Source organism: Engraulis encrasicolus, chromosome 5, assembly GCF_034702125.1.
Source record: "Engraulis encrasicolus isolate BLACKSEA-1 chromosome 5, IST_EnEncr_1.0, whole genome shotgun sequence".
In the NCBI taxonomy this organism is placed as follows: Eukaryota; Metazoa; Chordata; class Actinopteri; order Clupeiformes; family Engraulidae; genus Engraulis; species Engraulis encrasicolus.
This window is the reverse complement of record NC_085861.1, coordinates 6628128-6645627: the sequence shown is the minus strand read 5'-3', so window position 1 is coordinate 6645627 and position 17500 is coordinate 6628128. Positions and strand designations below refer to the sequence as shown.

Genomic DNA, 17500 nt, shown 5'->3' with positions numbered 1-17500 from the left:
ATGGGCGTGTTTGTTTGTGTGTGTGAGAGAGTGAGACATAAGGACATATTGAATCACAAATGCAAAAACACTACAAGCCAGTAAACACGTTTTAATTTGGTCTGGATTTGGCCTAATTATAATGTTTGGAAGCAGAATTTTGGTCACAACCTCAACACAAACAAAATTCCACACACCCCCTGAAATCTCTGGTGCACCCTAAGGGGGTGTCCGTCCGCACCTCAGGTTAAGAACCACTGGTCTAATGATCCTATTGGGTGTACTCACCACATTGACTCCTCCAGAGCGGTCCCTGGAGCACATGGAGGACTGGGAGGCCATGCCCACTGTGGTCCCGTCAAACGGATCCCCCCTGAACAGGCACAGGGACAAAACAGACAACTACACAAAACAGACTATGGACAGGAAGGTCCTGAAAGTCCCTTAAGCGCCAGGCTCAAACTACATGACTATCGGCCTGATTCTCGTCTGAAACCCCCCCTTTACAACAATCGGTGGAACGTTACCCCCCAGGACCCTCGCAAGCGATTGGTGGGCAAAATTTCCTCGTTGTGCGCGACGTTCTAAGATTGATATTTACCATAATTTCTGTTTGACTCGAAATAAAACATCGGGCATTGTCTCTGTGTTTACTATCAGGGATAAGATTGACAGTTGCAGTCCAACTTCAAAATTGAACACAAATTTGGGAATCGTGTAGTTTGAGCCTAGCTCTAAATGTTGCATTTTTTAAAACTTCTGAATAGGCAGAGAGACCATCAAAAAGCAGTGATGGGCAATCTGGATTCAGTAGCTACAATCCAGTGCCACATGTTTCAAATTACCTGATGTTACCTTGTCCAATTCAACCGTGTGATTGCCTAATTGGACAGGGAAAAACTGGTAATTTGTCATATGTGGCACTGGGTTGTAGATTGTAAATCCAGGTCGCCCATCATTATCAAAAACACACACGCTGATTATGGTGAAGTAGGTTCTGAAAGTCCTTTCAATGTTACTTTTCTTAAAACTTAAATCAACAAAAGAATGTTTACAAAAAAACAAAACAGGAGAGTACACCAGAAAGCAGTTTAAAGGACGTACAGTACCTTTGTATTTTAACTCAGATCAGGTGTTAAATTTACTACTTGTGGGGCCCCATATAGGTATGGTACTGTATTTCAGCAGGATCTCTTAAGAGCATTTTATTAGGAGTGATATTTGAGTTAACTGATACTTGATAACATGATATGACTTGATAGTTGATAACATACTGTACTAGTCACATGATCCACTCTGCACCTGGTCATGATTCTTTAATAACAACAAACGACAACTTGGTCGTTGCCAAGGCAACCAGCGACAGTACTGATACTGACTTCCAGGCCTCCAAATGGACTCCAGGAAGAAGGACATGGCTCATATAATCAGCAGTGCGTTGGGTGAGAATTGAGTGAGTGAGAATTGAGTGAGAAGTCAGCAAAATCTTTTTTGCAGTTTTTCATGGCTGGATTACAGAAAAGACTACAAAAAGCATTTTAAATGTGCAGACTTCTCACTCCGAAAAAATGTCACTACCAAACTACAACTTGGACGTGGTACAATAACAGGCAACAGTACAAACCAGGCCACCAAATGTAAGCTCCAAGGATAAACCTATTGCTCACTCGATCTCAGCTGTGTGTTGTCATGACATCCTAACTGCCCCACGCGGCACTAGTACAACCAGAGATTCTTTCATTAAAATTCATTTAGACCGTCTCTGGTGCAACCTTCCCAGCCTATTCATGAGCTATCAGGAGAAAGACATTGCTCACAGCACAGCCTCACATGATCAGCTGGGTGTTGTTGTCATGACACTCTTAACGAACGAAGCACAACTTGGGTCACGAAAAGGCAACAGTACAAACTCACATGCTTGCAAATGGGCTCCAAGGAGAATAACCATTAACCCCTTAAAGCACGCCGTATCTCCAGTGGAACGCTGTAATAGTCATTGAAGAGTTAACTATCATAGTACTACAATACTATGACATGACATAAGGCCTTTAGTACTGCACTACGACTTGGTCATTGTGGTAATAGCAAATTGATAACACCGTGTCTTAACGAGTTAACACTACAAACTCTCAGATCGCCACGACTGCCCTCACATTTTGCCCACACATTTTGCTGACCCAGCCGTGGCTCTATTGGCTGGGCACTGGGACTGCTCAGGTTCGATTCCCGGCCTGGGCTATTTCCCGATCCTACCACCCCCAGCTCCCCCATTTTTTTTATACAAACAAATAAACCCATTTGCTTACATGATGAGCTGTGCGTTGTCATGGCGTAGCCGGGGCAGCAGTTCGCGTGTGCGCCACTCCAGGAAGCGGTTGAGGGTGTCCGTGGGGCTCTTGTCCACCGTGATCTTGTCCTCGTCACTCCAGATCTCCAAACCCATCAGGGCCACGCGGACGTTCAGCGGCCGGTAGAACTGGAAGGGGTATTAGAGAAGAGTAGTAGCACATTTATTAGGGGCCGGTAGAACTGGAGGGGGTATTAGAGTAGAGCAGTAGCACATTTATTAGGGGCCGGTAGAACTGGAAGTACTGTATTACACTTACATATATTTATTATAAAGGTAATACAATGGTAGGGCCGCTCGCACATTTAGGGGCCAGTAGAATTGTAAGGGGCATTACATTACATTACAATCAGCGGACTATGTATACTAATAGACAGTATGCAGAAACAACTCCAGATCTCCAACCCCATCAGGGCCACGCGCACGTTCAGCGGCCGGAAGAACTGGAAGAGGCATTAGAGTAGAGTGGTTTATTTCGAAGAAGGGATGTCTGCGCTTTAGCCTTGGTGGTGCTCACAGTCGAGGACAGCAGTATCAAGACAAGCTGGGCTACTTCAAAGTGACTAGACCCAGGGATGACTGGAGCACTCAACAACTTTTTTTTTGAGGTTTTTCATTATTTTGTTGCACAAAGCGACTGAAATCTCGGCGCACCTGCGCCTTCCTCAGAGTTTGAGGTGCGCCAAAACGTCAGTCACTTTGTGCACCAAAATAATAAAAAACCTCAAAAAAAAAGTTGCTGAGTGCTACAGTCATCCCTGGGTCTAGTCACTGTGAAGTAGCCCAGGTTGTCTAGAGTAGTTTATTTGTTGCATACAACACAATAACAGATTATTACAGTTTTCAGTCTGTTATCTGTCATAATGTATTACACAGGTAATACAACGTTAGGGCCACTCACAGGTTCAGGGGCCAGTGGAACTGGAAGGGACATTACGTTACATTACATTATTCTTAGCTGACTATTAGGGCTGTAACAATATTGTATCGAACCGAGAAATCGTGATACGTAGAGTCACAATACTGTATCATGATGCAAGAAGGCAGTATCATGATTCATCATTTTGAAGTTCTATTACCCTTTGGTCCAGAAAACAACCACATAATAAGATATGATATGGTATGGTATGGTATGGTATGGTATGGTATGGTATGGTATGGTATGGTATGGTATGGTATGGTATGGTATGGTATGGTATGGTATGGTATGGTATGGTATGGTATGGTATGGTATGGTATGGTATGGTATGGTATGGTATGGTATGGCGTGATGTGATGTGATGTGATGTGATGTGATATAATATATGATATAATAAAATATAATATGATATTGTATGATATGATAGTGCTTCCAAGCTTCAAATCAATATCATTATTATTTTATAAACTTAAATATCTTACCCAGTCCACCTGGTTTGCCACATCCAGCATTCTATAGATTATGGTTTTATTGTTCTTCTGGTAATTCTGGAACTGTGGAATAATACAAATAACAGTTATTATTACTTTGATTACAAATACTATAGTGATTGATTATCATCATGGTTGTAGCTGTTATTTCGTTAAACTTGGATTTTTTTCTCACACCTCAGCTGGCAGGTGCGTCTGAGATGGCCCATGGGTCACTCAGCAGACAACTTGAAAAAACTCCCGCACACTGACCATTTCGCTGTTTTTGCTTTAATAAGCAAGCATTTGCTTTAATATTGCTTTAAAGCAAAAACAGCGAAATGGTCAGTGTGCGGGAGTTTTTTCAAGTTGTCTGTAGCTGTCATTTAAAAGATGAATAAAGTCTTAAAACCTTGTTTCCTTATAGGTTCTAAAGAAATATTCTTCATATGCTACAAGGAAATAATCTCATATTCAAAACAATGAAAACATTCACAGTCCCTAAAACCTTGTTTCACTAAAATAAAGCCACTATTTTGTCACATTCTTGGTGGGCACCTCAGAAGCTCCTGGAGGGCTACTTGGCACCCGTGGGCACCATGTTGGTGACACCTGGTCAGCTCTAGACAGCCACTTCACACACTTCCTATGTTTTGATATTCTTCAGTGTGTGCAGGCTGTTCGATACATGTTTAATTCATGACCCCAGAGTGGCATTATAGCTACAGTAGGTTGGTGCTTAGTGACCGTTGTGGCATTAGAGCTAAAGTGCGTTGGTGCTTAGTGATGAAGCACTGGACTTCAAGCAAGCCGACACTATCACTTTACGCTCAGAGAGTATTCGGTTACCTCAACGGTTCTCAAACTTTTTTGAATGAACATCCACAAGACCTCATCATACGTAAGCCTCTGAACGACCTCTTGACCTCATCATAAGCCTTCCAACGCCCCCTTAGACTAAGTATACAAAGGACTTTATGTTTAAACATTAGCTCAGCTGTATCCTGCTCCCAAACGCCCCCTGGGGTGCTGTAGAGTGCCTGTTGAGAAACACGACGTTAGCTCTTTATCGTCAGAGAGCATTTATTTACCTCTTTATTGTCTGCCACCAACACCAGCTCGATGTACTTGGTCTCTGTCAGGATGTCCCTTTTGTGCTGTATCAAGAAACACACACACACACAAACACACACACACACACACACATACACACACACACACACACACACACACACACACACACACACACACACACACACAGTGTGAATATCTGCACAGTGCTAACTGCAGAGAAACAAATGCAACACATCTCCTTGGTGACTCGCTGCGGGCGAAATAATAAAATAAACACTCACAAATAAACACACGCCATGTGCACATGCGCGCGCAAGCACACACAGACACACAGACACACAGACGCACACGCACACGCACACGCACACACACACACACACACACACACACACACACACGCACACGCACACGCACACGCACACGCACACACACACACACACACACAAATGCAAACAGAGAGATACAGACGTGCAGCAGTAGGTAATTATAGTGCATCACAAACAGAAACTCCCGAGCCAGAGCGTGCCTACAGTATGCACATAAACAATGTCTACAACACAGACAGTAAAAGAGCAGTGCACATAAACACTTGCTGTGGCATGTGTGAACACACTCCATACATCTGCACAGAGTATACCGCAATACACACACACATTGTGTAAACACATCAAACCTAAAACCAAGAGGAGACACTTAAAAGAGAAATGCATGTAACAAACAAGCAAGCTCTCTGTCTCTTTCTCTCTCTTGCTCCTCCACACTGACACGCGCACAAGCACACAGACACATACACACACAGATGCACACACACACACACACACACACACACACACACACACACACACACACACACACACACACACACACACACACACACACACACACACACACCTGCACCATGCATATATTTGCATATAGGAGTTCTGTACAGGAACTTTAAAGGAAACCCATGTGGTATTTGTAAAGCATGAGCCACGACAAAAACATAGACCACAAGCCCCTTGCAGTACAGCACCCACCCTGTGCACTGGGGGGGGAGGGGTTAGGATCGGGAAATAACCTAGGCCGGTAATCGAACCCGAGCGAGCAGTCCCAGTGCCCAGCCAATAGAGCCACGGCTGGGTCAGCAAAATGTGCACTGGTGTCTGTACACTAACTTAAAAGGAAACCCACATGGTATTTGTAAGGCATGAACCTAGACAAAACACCCCTTTACACAGTACTACCCACCCTGTGCACTGGTGGCGGTGCGTAGAGCGGGGGCACGGGGGTGTGCGAGACACCGCAGCCCCCAGCTGAGGCAGCCCTCTGGTGGGTAGAGTATAGCAGGTGCATCCCCTGCTCCTGGTTCTTCTCCGGAGCTCCACCACCACTGCGGTGGTGGTCCCCACTCCCGGCCCAGTCCTCATCCTCCTCCTCCTCCTCCTCCGGCTGGAGCTCGTAGCTCAGGGTGGAGTTGATCAGAATCACCCCCCTGTGGATGGGGAAAAAACAACACAGCACGGCCTAATGACAAACTGTAAAACACACCTTATATAAAAATCACCCCCCTGCTAAAGGGAAGGAAAACAACAGTAGACTCTCATAAATAAAGGTACAGAAAACGGTTAACCCCGCCATTATAAATTAGCTGTTACCAGAATGGCACTGACCAAGTCGTAAGGCCCCGTGCACTATCATAGTAGTGTAGTACTATAGTAGTTAACTTTCAATGTCTATTACAGCGTGCCACAGGAGGTTCGGCGTGCATTAAAGGGCTACAAAAAGGAACAAAACTCGTTACTGAGGCAGTATCCTCAAGGGGGAATTCATTGTGTCTTATGAATGACTACAAATAAGAGCTCCTTCAGTTAGTACCGCTTAGGCATATATATGTTCCTACCAGGCAACAAATGGCTTGTCGCTCCAGTGGTTTACTCAAAGAAAGGACTAGGGAAAACTGTATCGACTAATCACAAACTGCAAAACAAACCTGACACAAATCACTCAACTGTGGTACGGAAAACAAAACAGCATTAAAGTGGCAGAATACACCCTTAGTTTGTACTGTCGCTGACCTGATAATTTTGAAGAAAAAAAATATCAGTAACATAGTTAGATAGAAATTGTCTCCGTAGTGTGACTTTGAGTGTAAAACATAGACATAGGAGAAAGGAGACCTAGGAATAAGAAATAACAAATTAAATATCCACTAGGATGTTGATTGTGTCACATCTCTGAGCTCCTAGTATGCTAACACAATCATTTATTGTCTATGACTGAATAGGTGGTAATAATGTCAGCTGAGAAGGTACGCTACGCTACATGACTATGCACTGGGCGCTGTGCCTGACTGAACTCTGCCCTTGGTTACTGTTCCGCATTCTAGAACAGCTTTGTGCACACTACAGCAGCTCGCATCGCCACAGTGAAAGAGGCCTTCAAGTTCACAATGGAACCGGAATGTGTCAAGACTAGCAAACACACAAACAGGGAAACCTTACAGCTGACTCAGCAGAATGACATCAGCATGAACTGCAGAGACTTCCTCTTCCTGTAGTTAGGGAAAGATATGGATATTTTGGAAAATCTGTGAACTAATTTATTACCAATAGATTTTTTTACCATGTGTTCTTACAGGTGTCTGGACACACCTCACAATTTATCCACGGCCAAATCCAATGGGAATTTCCGTAACGCCCCGTCAAAGTTGGGGTGCACAGAAGGCCTATGTAAAAATTGGAACACTGCAGATTGGGGGGAAAGGATGCATAATGGGTCATAACTTCTGAAGTAAACTACATACAGAGACAAATGAACACATTTTTCCATACATTACTGACCCAGTGAATTCAATTGAGGGGTATTTTTGGACATTCGACCACATTTGAACCCCGTTTTTGGTCAAAAACGGCAAAAAATTGCCTTAAATGTGTAGAAATGTTCATGTTTTTATTATCATATTTCCAAGTTGTGTCCATTATAACCACTTGCTCTTCATTTCTCATTTACAGTATGACAATATACTGTATATAGTCTGGGTTTGATTATTCTATTGGTATTAAGCTGAAATAATAACCCAAAGTTTACCATTTTTAACCCTTTAATGCCCTACACTGGAACCCAGACAAAAGGTTGCAGAAGGGGCCATAACTTCTGAAGTAAATTACAGTACATACATTAGTCCATACAATAGTGGCCCAGTGAATACAATTGAGTGGTTGTTTTGGACATTTGACCACATTTAAACTGCGCTTTTGGTCAAAAAACGGCAAATAAATGGCTTTAAAAGTGTAGAAATTCAGTCATACTTTCACATTTTATTTCGTTCGTTTTCACCTCTAGCTCTTTATTTCTCATTTAAAGGATGACAATATACAGAATAAGGTATGGATTTGATTATTTTAATGGTATTAAGCTGAAATTATTCCCCAAAGTTTACATTTTTAACCCTTTAATGTCCTAGACTGGAGCCCGGAAAATGATACAGTTTGTCAGAATGTGGGATAAGTTTGAAGGTAAACCACATACAAACACAAATGAGCATATTTTCCCATACAATACTGACCCAGGAAATGAAATGGAGTGGTTGGTTTTGACATTTGATCACATTTAAACTGAATTCCAGGACAAAACAGCCTAAAATGTGTTGAAAATCAACCGTCTTTTCATTCGTTCAAATTAAGAATTTCATCAGTGTAAGTCCACTTTATAGGCCTACTCTATTTTGGCTTTTCAGGTTTTGGTGAGGAGTGCAAAAGATTCACTAAAGTGAGATTTTGTTTCAGATTAATACCCAATACAATAACCAAATTGATTTGGTACATGATAAATTAAGAGGTGGTAAAAAAAGTACACAATAACATTGGAAACAATGAAAGGGTGGTGATTTTTTTGGACACATTTTAGGCCATTTATTGCTTATTTTGTCCAGAAATGCTGTGCAAGTGTTGCCAAAAGTAAAAAAAAAAAAAAAAACAACCACTTCATGTTCTTTCTTGGGTCAGCATTGTATGGAAAATCTGTGTTCATCTGTGCCAAGGGCCCAAAAATGGGGTTAGTGCCAGGCAAATTCTCACTGCGTAGGCCTATATATTTTCGAAACCTGTGTGTCTCTGGAGTATAGTTGTCTGATAGCAAGTTAGACATCATAGCTGTTGGATTTCATGTTTGTACATCCTCTCAAGAACCTGTCCCTGAGGGGGATTTTCTGAAAAGTGACTTTTTGTCTACCCACCAACGACAGGCCACAGAACCTTCCAAGCATCACTTTATCATTACTTACATTGTTCTTGATATTGACAGACATAGAGGAAGGCATTATATGTAAATTGTATAGCCTAAACCATGGCCGACAATTAGTTTTACAATTGAGAGCCTATTTTCTAATAATAAAAAATCTCAACTAGTAGAATCATGCTTTCAATCCATAGTGTTGTGAATGTTTCACCAGGGAGAACCTTTCACCAGGGAGTTGAATTATATGAAAAATGCCATGCTATGGGCATACATTAGAAATAGTTTTACTTTTCTGTAAGTAAGCACAACCTAATTAATGCATCAGATTTAATATTTTTGAATTAAATGAAATTAACTTCTCTACCATTGCACTGCAATGAAAAGGTACATAAGAAATTCATTTGTAGCATAATGAGACATGTGCCTTTAATTCCTAACAGCAATCTGCTGTGACAGGGCTCATCATGTGACCGGTAGGCACCAATACTCACGAACGGCGTGATGTTTTCCATGTGCTTTACGCCCTTTTGTGGGGGAAAACAGCCAATGCAAGTCAATTGGTAGTGTTGGGGTGTAGACCCTCTTACTGCAGATGGGGTCGCCGGCGACCCGATTCACTTACTGAAAATGCTTAAATACATCAAAACAACATTGCTATGACATTACAGAGAGCCATAGCGCTGCACTAAGGGGTTAATAATCGAAAGATAAGGACCTGTAGACTAGCATTGTTCACATGCAACATGCCGAAAACGCGTTGTGTTGCTGGCTGTTCAAATAATATTGCCAAACAGAGGTGGAGAAGCATGGACTGCGTTCATTTAGGCTAGCTGATGTAGTATGTAAGTTGATGAGACATTTGGTTTGATTTCCCCCATAAAGGGGTGTAATGCACATTTACGAGCAAAGTGCCCGGATGGCCATTCATGCCTATAGGCAACATTTGGTGTTTTCAGGTGCTCTTGGAGGGGGCAGCTTTTATTGTTTTTGGCATTGTGGCCAGTTTCCTTTCTCCTTGCACAGGCGTCCATGCCCAGACGGATCTGCACTATATGGAAAAGTGGCAGTCCTGTGTAGTCTCTTCAGCTCATGAAGCTGCTTGGAGTGTGGCTGCTAGCCGGTTTCTTGCCAGACTGCTGGCTTTGCTACTTGTGCAGCCACCATGTCGTCCGTAATCTGCCCTGATTGGCAGTCATCTAGTTGACGTGAATTGAGTGTCCAGTCCACATGTTTGTGACGAAGTTCACTCACTGCTTCATGAAGCAGCTTTTTATGTCTTGGGAAGTCACATTAGATATTTCTGTCCGCCTTTTTGGCCAAGCATCCAACCCCACCTTTCTAAGACCATGCAGATCTCATAGTGATCATGCAAATATCTGCGGAATTGCAAACACAACTATTAACTGCTGGGAGTGGGGTTGTGGCTTGACCTAATCTGGATCACAGAATACCATCTCAGTTTGTCAGACTGGGGGACCTAACATCAGAGTGTGTGGCCAGTAGCACTAGTGCTCAGGACCACTGAGTGCCTTGGCTGTGCCCAGGACAAAGCCATCAGAAAGGGCCCCCAACTCAATACATTCAATGTAATGGAGACTGAATTCTGGGCCCCATCTCTCCCTGGGCCCAGGACAGTTGACCCCTCTTGTCAGCTTCCCTGCTGGTGCACCACAGGAAACCACATTTCCCCAGTAGCATTTACCCTATTCTGTACTCCACCGAATTCATCTACAGCTCAGAGCACTTTGTTGGTGGGTGCCAGGCTAACCAGATACAGCTGAGGTCCAAGGGAGATGGGCTAGGTTTGAGTATTTCAGAAACACATACATTAGTAGCCTGATTATCATCGACTTTCAAATATCTTAGAGACTTGGTCTGAGTGACCAAGAGCATAACAATTAACATTTCCCAAAGGGTATTTCCCAAATGGCCTCCCTTGATTTGCGGGAACTCAGAAAGTACTTGCATTGACTCCTGACCTGACTAGTAGCAACACTGAAGCTGTTGCGTCACTAGGAGGGCACGGCCTGGCTAATACATTAGAGCATCTCTGAATGCACAGCATGTCGAACCTTGAGCTGATGGGCTACATTTGCAGAAAACCACACCAGATGCCTTTACAGTCAGCTAAGAACAGGACAATTAGGCTATAACTCACACAGGTTCACTAACATTGGTCAATATAAGATTGGACAATTACTGTAGCTGCTGCTTTTTTTTATCCAAACACACATATTGGTGACAGTCCTTGGAGCAATGTGGGTTTAGGTGCCTTGCTCAAGGACACTTCAGTCATGAAGGATAAGGAGAGGTAAGGATGGGATTTGAACCTGCAACTCTGTGAACTTCAATCCAACTCCCTAACCATTACACCACGGATGTAAAAAAGTTTTTTTTTAGGTGACCATGAAATCCAAAGTTAACCATGGTTTATTGAGCATGGTTTGTGACTATGGTTAAAACATAGACACAAACCATGTTGAAAAAAACCCCATGAAAAACATGAATAACCATGATCCAGTTTTCATGGTTACCCAAAAAAAACATGCATAAGCCATTGCAATACTATGGTTGTTTCAAAGTACTTAGAGAAACCATGGTTACTTTACTATAGTAAAACCATGGTCGATTTTCGTAAGGGCTTTAGCACCATTTGAACTATGCTGGAATGCCACAGCCTACCTGAGTATCATTGAAGGCAGTTAAAGCAGTTCTGTAAGCAAAAGGGGGTCCAACATAGCACTAGCAAGGTGTACCTAATTAAGTGGTCGTAGAGTGTATACCTAGATTAGAGGTGCACCGAAATGAAAATCTGTGGCCGAATCCGAAACCGAATAATAATTAATCACTTGGCCGGAAACCGAAACCGAAACCGAATATTACAATTCAGTCAAAAGTTATCAAGAGTTAGGTTTTTCACTATTTTGAAATAAATCTACGGTTTACAAGAAATGTTTTGACATGTTTTTGAAAGAAAATAAATGTTTATTTGAAGTCTTCAAATGTTAGAGTAGAACTTATATTGGCTTATTAGTGCCCATTTTCAGTTCATTTTCTATTCGGCCTCCGATTCGGCCACTCAATTGGCTTTCGGCCGAAAACCGAAAGTGTCTTGTCTTGCCATTTTCGGCCGAATATTTTCTGCGGCCGAATTTTCGGTGCACCTCTAACCTAGATACAACTTTTTTTTTTTTTTTTTTTTAATCTCCAACAAAAGCTATTATTAGCAGTGATGCAATTATGTATGATAAGGCATGAATGCCATATTACATCATTTTATTTTGAAACATAAATAAAAATGACAAACTGTGTAACTATCAGGTTAAATGTTTATCTTAATTAATATGTAGTATATTCAAACCACTGTAGAAAGCTGGAATAACAGCCAGAAGTGCCGAAACTTAGGCGGTTTTCTTTTTTTTTTTTCTTCCAAATGGCATATTTACCAAAGAGGGTGATCCAAATAGCTATAGTACCGATATACAGATATATACATAGCTCTCAGAAAAAAATACATCGAGGAAATTTACCACACACCCCCACCCCCCCCCCCCCCCCACCCCAACTGCTACCATTGACCAGCCCCCTTCCCACCCAATTGCACCTCCACCACACTGACGTCTATGACAGTTTGATCATTTTAAATTTGATCAAAAGTAAAAAAGAAAGAAAAAACACTATTTCTTATTATTTCTTGGGTCAGTATTGTATGGGAAAATATGCTCATTTGTGTTTGTATGTGGTTTACCTTCAAACTTATCCCACATTCTGACAAACTGTATCATTTTCCGGGCTCCAGTCTAGGACATTAAAGGGTTAAAAATGTAAACTTTGGGGTATAATTTCAGCTTAATACCATTAAAATAATCAAATCCATACCTTATTCTGTATATTGTCATCCTTTAAATGAGAAATAAAGAGCTAGAGGTGAAAACGAACGAAATAAAATGTGAAAGTATGAATTTCTACACTTTTAAAGCCATTTATTTGCCGTTTTTTGACCAAAAGCGCAGTTTAAATGTGGTCAAATGTCCAAAACAACCACTCAATTGTATTCACTGGGCCACTATTGTATGGACAAATGTGTTAATCTGTCTCTGTATGTAATTTACTTCAGAAGTTATGGCCCCTTCTGCAACCTTTTGTCTGGGTTCCAGTGTAGGGCATTAAAGGGTTAAAAATGGTAAACTTTGGGTTATTATTTCAGCTTAATACCAATAGAATAATCAAACCCAGACTATATACAGTATATTGTCATACTGTAAATGAGAAATGAAGAGCAAGTGGTTATAATGGACACAACTTGGAAATATGATTAAAAAAATGAACATTTCTACACATTTAAGGCAATTTTTTTGCCGTTTTTGACCAAAAACGGGGTTCAAATGTGGTCGAATGTCCAAAAATACCCCTCAATTGAATTCACTGGGTCAGTAATGTATGGAAAAATGTGTTCATTTGTCTCTGTATGTAGTTTACTTCAGAAGTTATGACCCATTATGCATCCTTTCCCCCCAATCTGCAGTGTTCCAATTTTTACATAGGCCTCCTGTGCACCCCAACTTTGACGGGGCGTCACGGAAATTCCCATTGGATTTGGCCGTGGATAAATTGTGAGGTGTGTCCAGACACCTGTAAGAACACATGGTAAAAAAATCTATTGGTAATAAATTAGTTCACAGATTTTCCAAAATATCCATATCTTTCCCTAACTACTGTTAGAACACAGATACGGAGTGCAGAAGAGCCCTCCAGGGGACATAATCTGCGCTAGCAAAAAGAGAGCTACAAACTATGAACTCCATAAGGAACTACCAGTACAAGTTCTACTGTAACCAGCATCTCTCAAAAACTATGATCTTAAGCGATTTCTGGAGCTCAGTAGTTCAAAGACGGGTGGTCAGGACCCCGGGTCACGGAGGTACTGAAGGGGGTCAAACTATTAATGAAAAACCTAGCAATATTAATGGACAAAAATGCCTAGGCTAAGACTGCGTATGGTGGGTGGGGGGTCTGAAAAAGTTTGGGAGTAACTGTAGCTGTGGTGCCTCGGATATGTGTTACTTCTAAATCTGGAACCCCGACATGGAAGAACAAGAAGAACACCAACACCAAGAAAAAAAAACGTACTTGCATCACTCCAAACACCTGTTTTTGTAAAAACTAAACCCTGTTTGCTTTTTTATACAGAAGTTGAATAAATTGTGTAACAAAGACGTAATATAATCCTCATATAAACACACACTGAATGATGACAAAGGCTGTTCTGTCCTCCCTCATTCATCATCCATCCTTGTGTTAAGGCCCCAGTGTGGAAATTCCCCTAGATGCCTCAATATTTACCCACAATGGTTGAAACAAGTGAACACTCTACCCTTACGTGTAGCAGTTAGAATAGAATAAGGTGTGTGTCTTTCCACCTTCATTAAGTTCCCTCAGGCAAGACACATAACCTCACACTACTGCAGGTTCTCTAACCCAGTGGTTCCCAACCTATGGGTCGGGACCCAACCTATGGGTCGCCAAAGATCCACGGGGGGTCGCGAAGCCCTCTTGAGTTTTAAGGGGTTTCATTTTAATACCATATGTAGCCCATGTTGAATAAATGACAAATGCATAGAAGCAACAAAATTTAAGTGCTACATTAAACATTTATTCTGTTTTTGAACAAAGGCGAATTGAGGAATAAAATGATGACTAAAATGAGTTTTCGGAGGAGACAGAGCGTATCAAGTGACTTCCTCTCATGCGGGCGCTGGGTCACCAAAGCTTACAATAGTAAAAACATGGGTCCCTGAAGAAAAAGGTTGGGAACCACTGCTCTAACCAATACCCTCTTAACTGTAAATCGCTTTGGATGAAAGCGTCAGCTAAGTGTAATGTAATGTCAACAACTATCTTCATGTCAACAGCAGTTGCCATTCAGTCAGCACGTGTGTGTCCTTATTATGTAGTGTGCATTCATCATTTTGTTTTAATCGCTCTTATATTTTAATCTCTGGGTGGGTGTCAGCGTAAGAGCATTGGGATATCTTCACGCAGGAGAATAACCATAGTCATCACTTCCTCATGGGTAGCTTTAGGCACCCCTGCGTTGTTTTTAAACGCTGTGTGATTAACAGGCTTATATGCTCTTGGCTTTAATCCAGATTGTATGACGGGGGACATGTTTAACGTGTCGTGTGTGCAACACAACACGCGTGCAACATGCGTGCACATGTATGAACTCACAGCCAGCAGGTCACGTTTGTCCCTTTCGCCTCCTCTACTCTGGTCCATTAACCCCCTTAGCGCAGAGCCTATGTTACAATCGCACTGTCACCAAAATTGTAATGGCTATGTCTTAATCTGTTACTTAAGGCTCTCGGTACCAATGTCATACCAATGTTTTTATGATGTAGTTGAGAATTTTCAGCAAATAGTGAATAGGCCCACTGGCGACCCCATCTGCACTAAGAGGCTACAGAGCAAAAAAATGGAAAGTGACTGGTTATGTTACCTTATGAAGGAATACCCTTAGGAGAAGGTATCATCTTTGTTAAATGAAACTTCAATTGAAGGCACTATCACAACTTAAAGGGGCACAATGTAGGATGACATAGTTTGTTAGGTGCCCGTGGCGTGCCTATCTCAAAATCTACACAGTCGTGAAAAAATGCTGTTTAAATTAACTCGCTGTGAGAATGTTTTTCATCACGGAATGCCAGCAAATCTGGCATATCTGAATGATACAAATCTGAATACGGTATGTAAAGCAAAATGTAAAGCAAAAAAATGCGTGCACAGGCCTGCAGCATCCTATCCAGGCTACAGTTCACTGACCTTGACCTCATTCCCTCCCCCTTCCCACATTGGTGTTAGTGGGGAAGTGAACCCATGACCTCCTCTGACCGCCGGTTCACCTAACTCACCTCTAACCTAACACAACACTCAGTGACCAACACAGCCTCTACACAGCACACAGTAACCAACACAGACTCTCATCCTGGAATGTCTAGGGCTGGGGTGAACACAGAGATGGTTCAATAGGTTTAGTACATGCCTTCACCTTCACCAAACCTTCATTCAGGGGCATAGCAGCAAACTATGTACAAGCAGCTGCAACGGAATGCTATAATCGAGTTACCAAAAAAATTGTACTTCCATAGGACTACACTACTATGACATTATTACACAGTGCCTTAGTAATACATTTTGATTTGGCCATTACCATTCTGATAATAGCCAATTTATAATATGGGTCCTGTCTTAACGGTTTAAGTATATGTAAGAGGGATATGAACTGAATCATCTTAATCAATCTCTCTCAAGCGCTATCGGTATGGAATTGAAAAAAGTACTTGTTTAAGTACTATAAGTATTTGTTAATATACAAACACACTGACGAGCACACAAAGTCACGTGCACACAAACACACACGCACCCACACAAGATGAATTGTTTGCTTTGAAGAAAACATGGCCTGAAAATAAAAAAAATAGTGCTTAACTTTTAATCCATACTATCTACATGTAGCTGATTAGATGAATGTCCCTACACCTTCCATATGGCTTACTGTAAGTGCCCTTGAGCAAGACACCTAACCCACATTGCTCCAGGGACTGTAACCAATACCCTGTAGCAACCCATGGCTGCAGTGCCCTTGAGCAAGGCACCTAACCCACATTGCTCCAGGGACTGTAACCAATACCCTGCACCCATATACAGTAACCGTACCCTGCTTTGGAAAGCTTCATCTAAGTGTAATGGAGGGGAAACCTGGAAGACCTAAAACAATATGGCGTCGCACAAAGATGTCAGAATTTGCAGAAAACCACAGCGCGCAATTTGCAATAATGTGTATTAGGTCTTTGTGTATGTTTCGCATTTGTGTATTTATGTAAGCTGCCAGACACCTTAATTTCCCTCAGGATTAATAAAAGTACACTACTCTACTCTAATCTACTCTAATCTACCTTATTCATGCAGAAACCCAACACAGTGATAGGGATACATAGTCAAAACAAGAAGACAGTTTGAAGAGGCCTGAAGTCCCATAGACAGTAAATAGGATTAAGTAAGTAAGTAAGTAAGTAACTAAGTAAGTAAAAGTGTTTAATGTAATGAAGTGTAATGTAGTGTAATGTAGTATAATGTAATATGAAGGATACCTGAGTCCAGCGCAGGTGCTGAGCGCCACGCGGGACTGGGGAAACCCTCGCACCGAGCCGTGGTAGTAGCAATGAGGCTGAGAACACATGCAGAAACATGAGCACCGTTAAAACAAACAGTAAACAGGAGCACCGAGCCGTGGTAGTAACAGTGAGGCTGAGAAGAGAGAGAGACAAACACCATTAAAACACACAGTAAACCCTCGCACCGAGCCGTGGTAGTAGCAATGAGGCTGAGAACACAGAAACAAGTACCGTTGAAACTGATTTTCAATTTCCACTTATTATTTTTTTTTTAAATGCATCAATGAATGATAAAAATTAAATAATTCACGACAACAGA

General features: G+C 41.8%; 1 protein-coding gene across 3 annotated transcripts in view; it reads right to left on the bottom strand.

Annotated features, from left to right (window-relative positions):
• Positions 1–17500, bottom strand: part of adam15 (ADAM metallopeptidase domain 15) — an 84731-nt gene that overhangs the window by 35521 nt on the left and 31710 nt on the right. For all 3 annotated transcript variants that reach the window (XM_063198577.1, XM_063198579.1, XM_063198578.1), the window contains exons 5-10: positions 17158–17234; positions 6020–6263; positions 4807–4872; positions 3728–3799; positions 2286–2455; positions 268–352 (exon numbers count right to left, since the gene is read on the bottom strand). In XM_063198577.1, coding sequence (XP_063054647.1) covers positions 268–352; positions 2286–2455; positions 3728–3799; positions 4807–4872; positions 6020–6263; positions 17158–17234 — 714 coding nt within the window. The remainder of the gene's footprint in view (positions 1–267; positions 353–2285; positions 2456–3727; positions 3800–4806; positions 4873–6019; positions 6264–17157; positions 17235–17500) is intronic.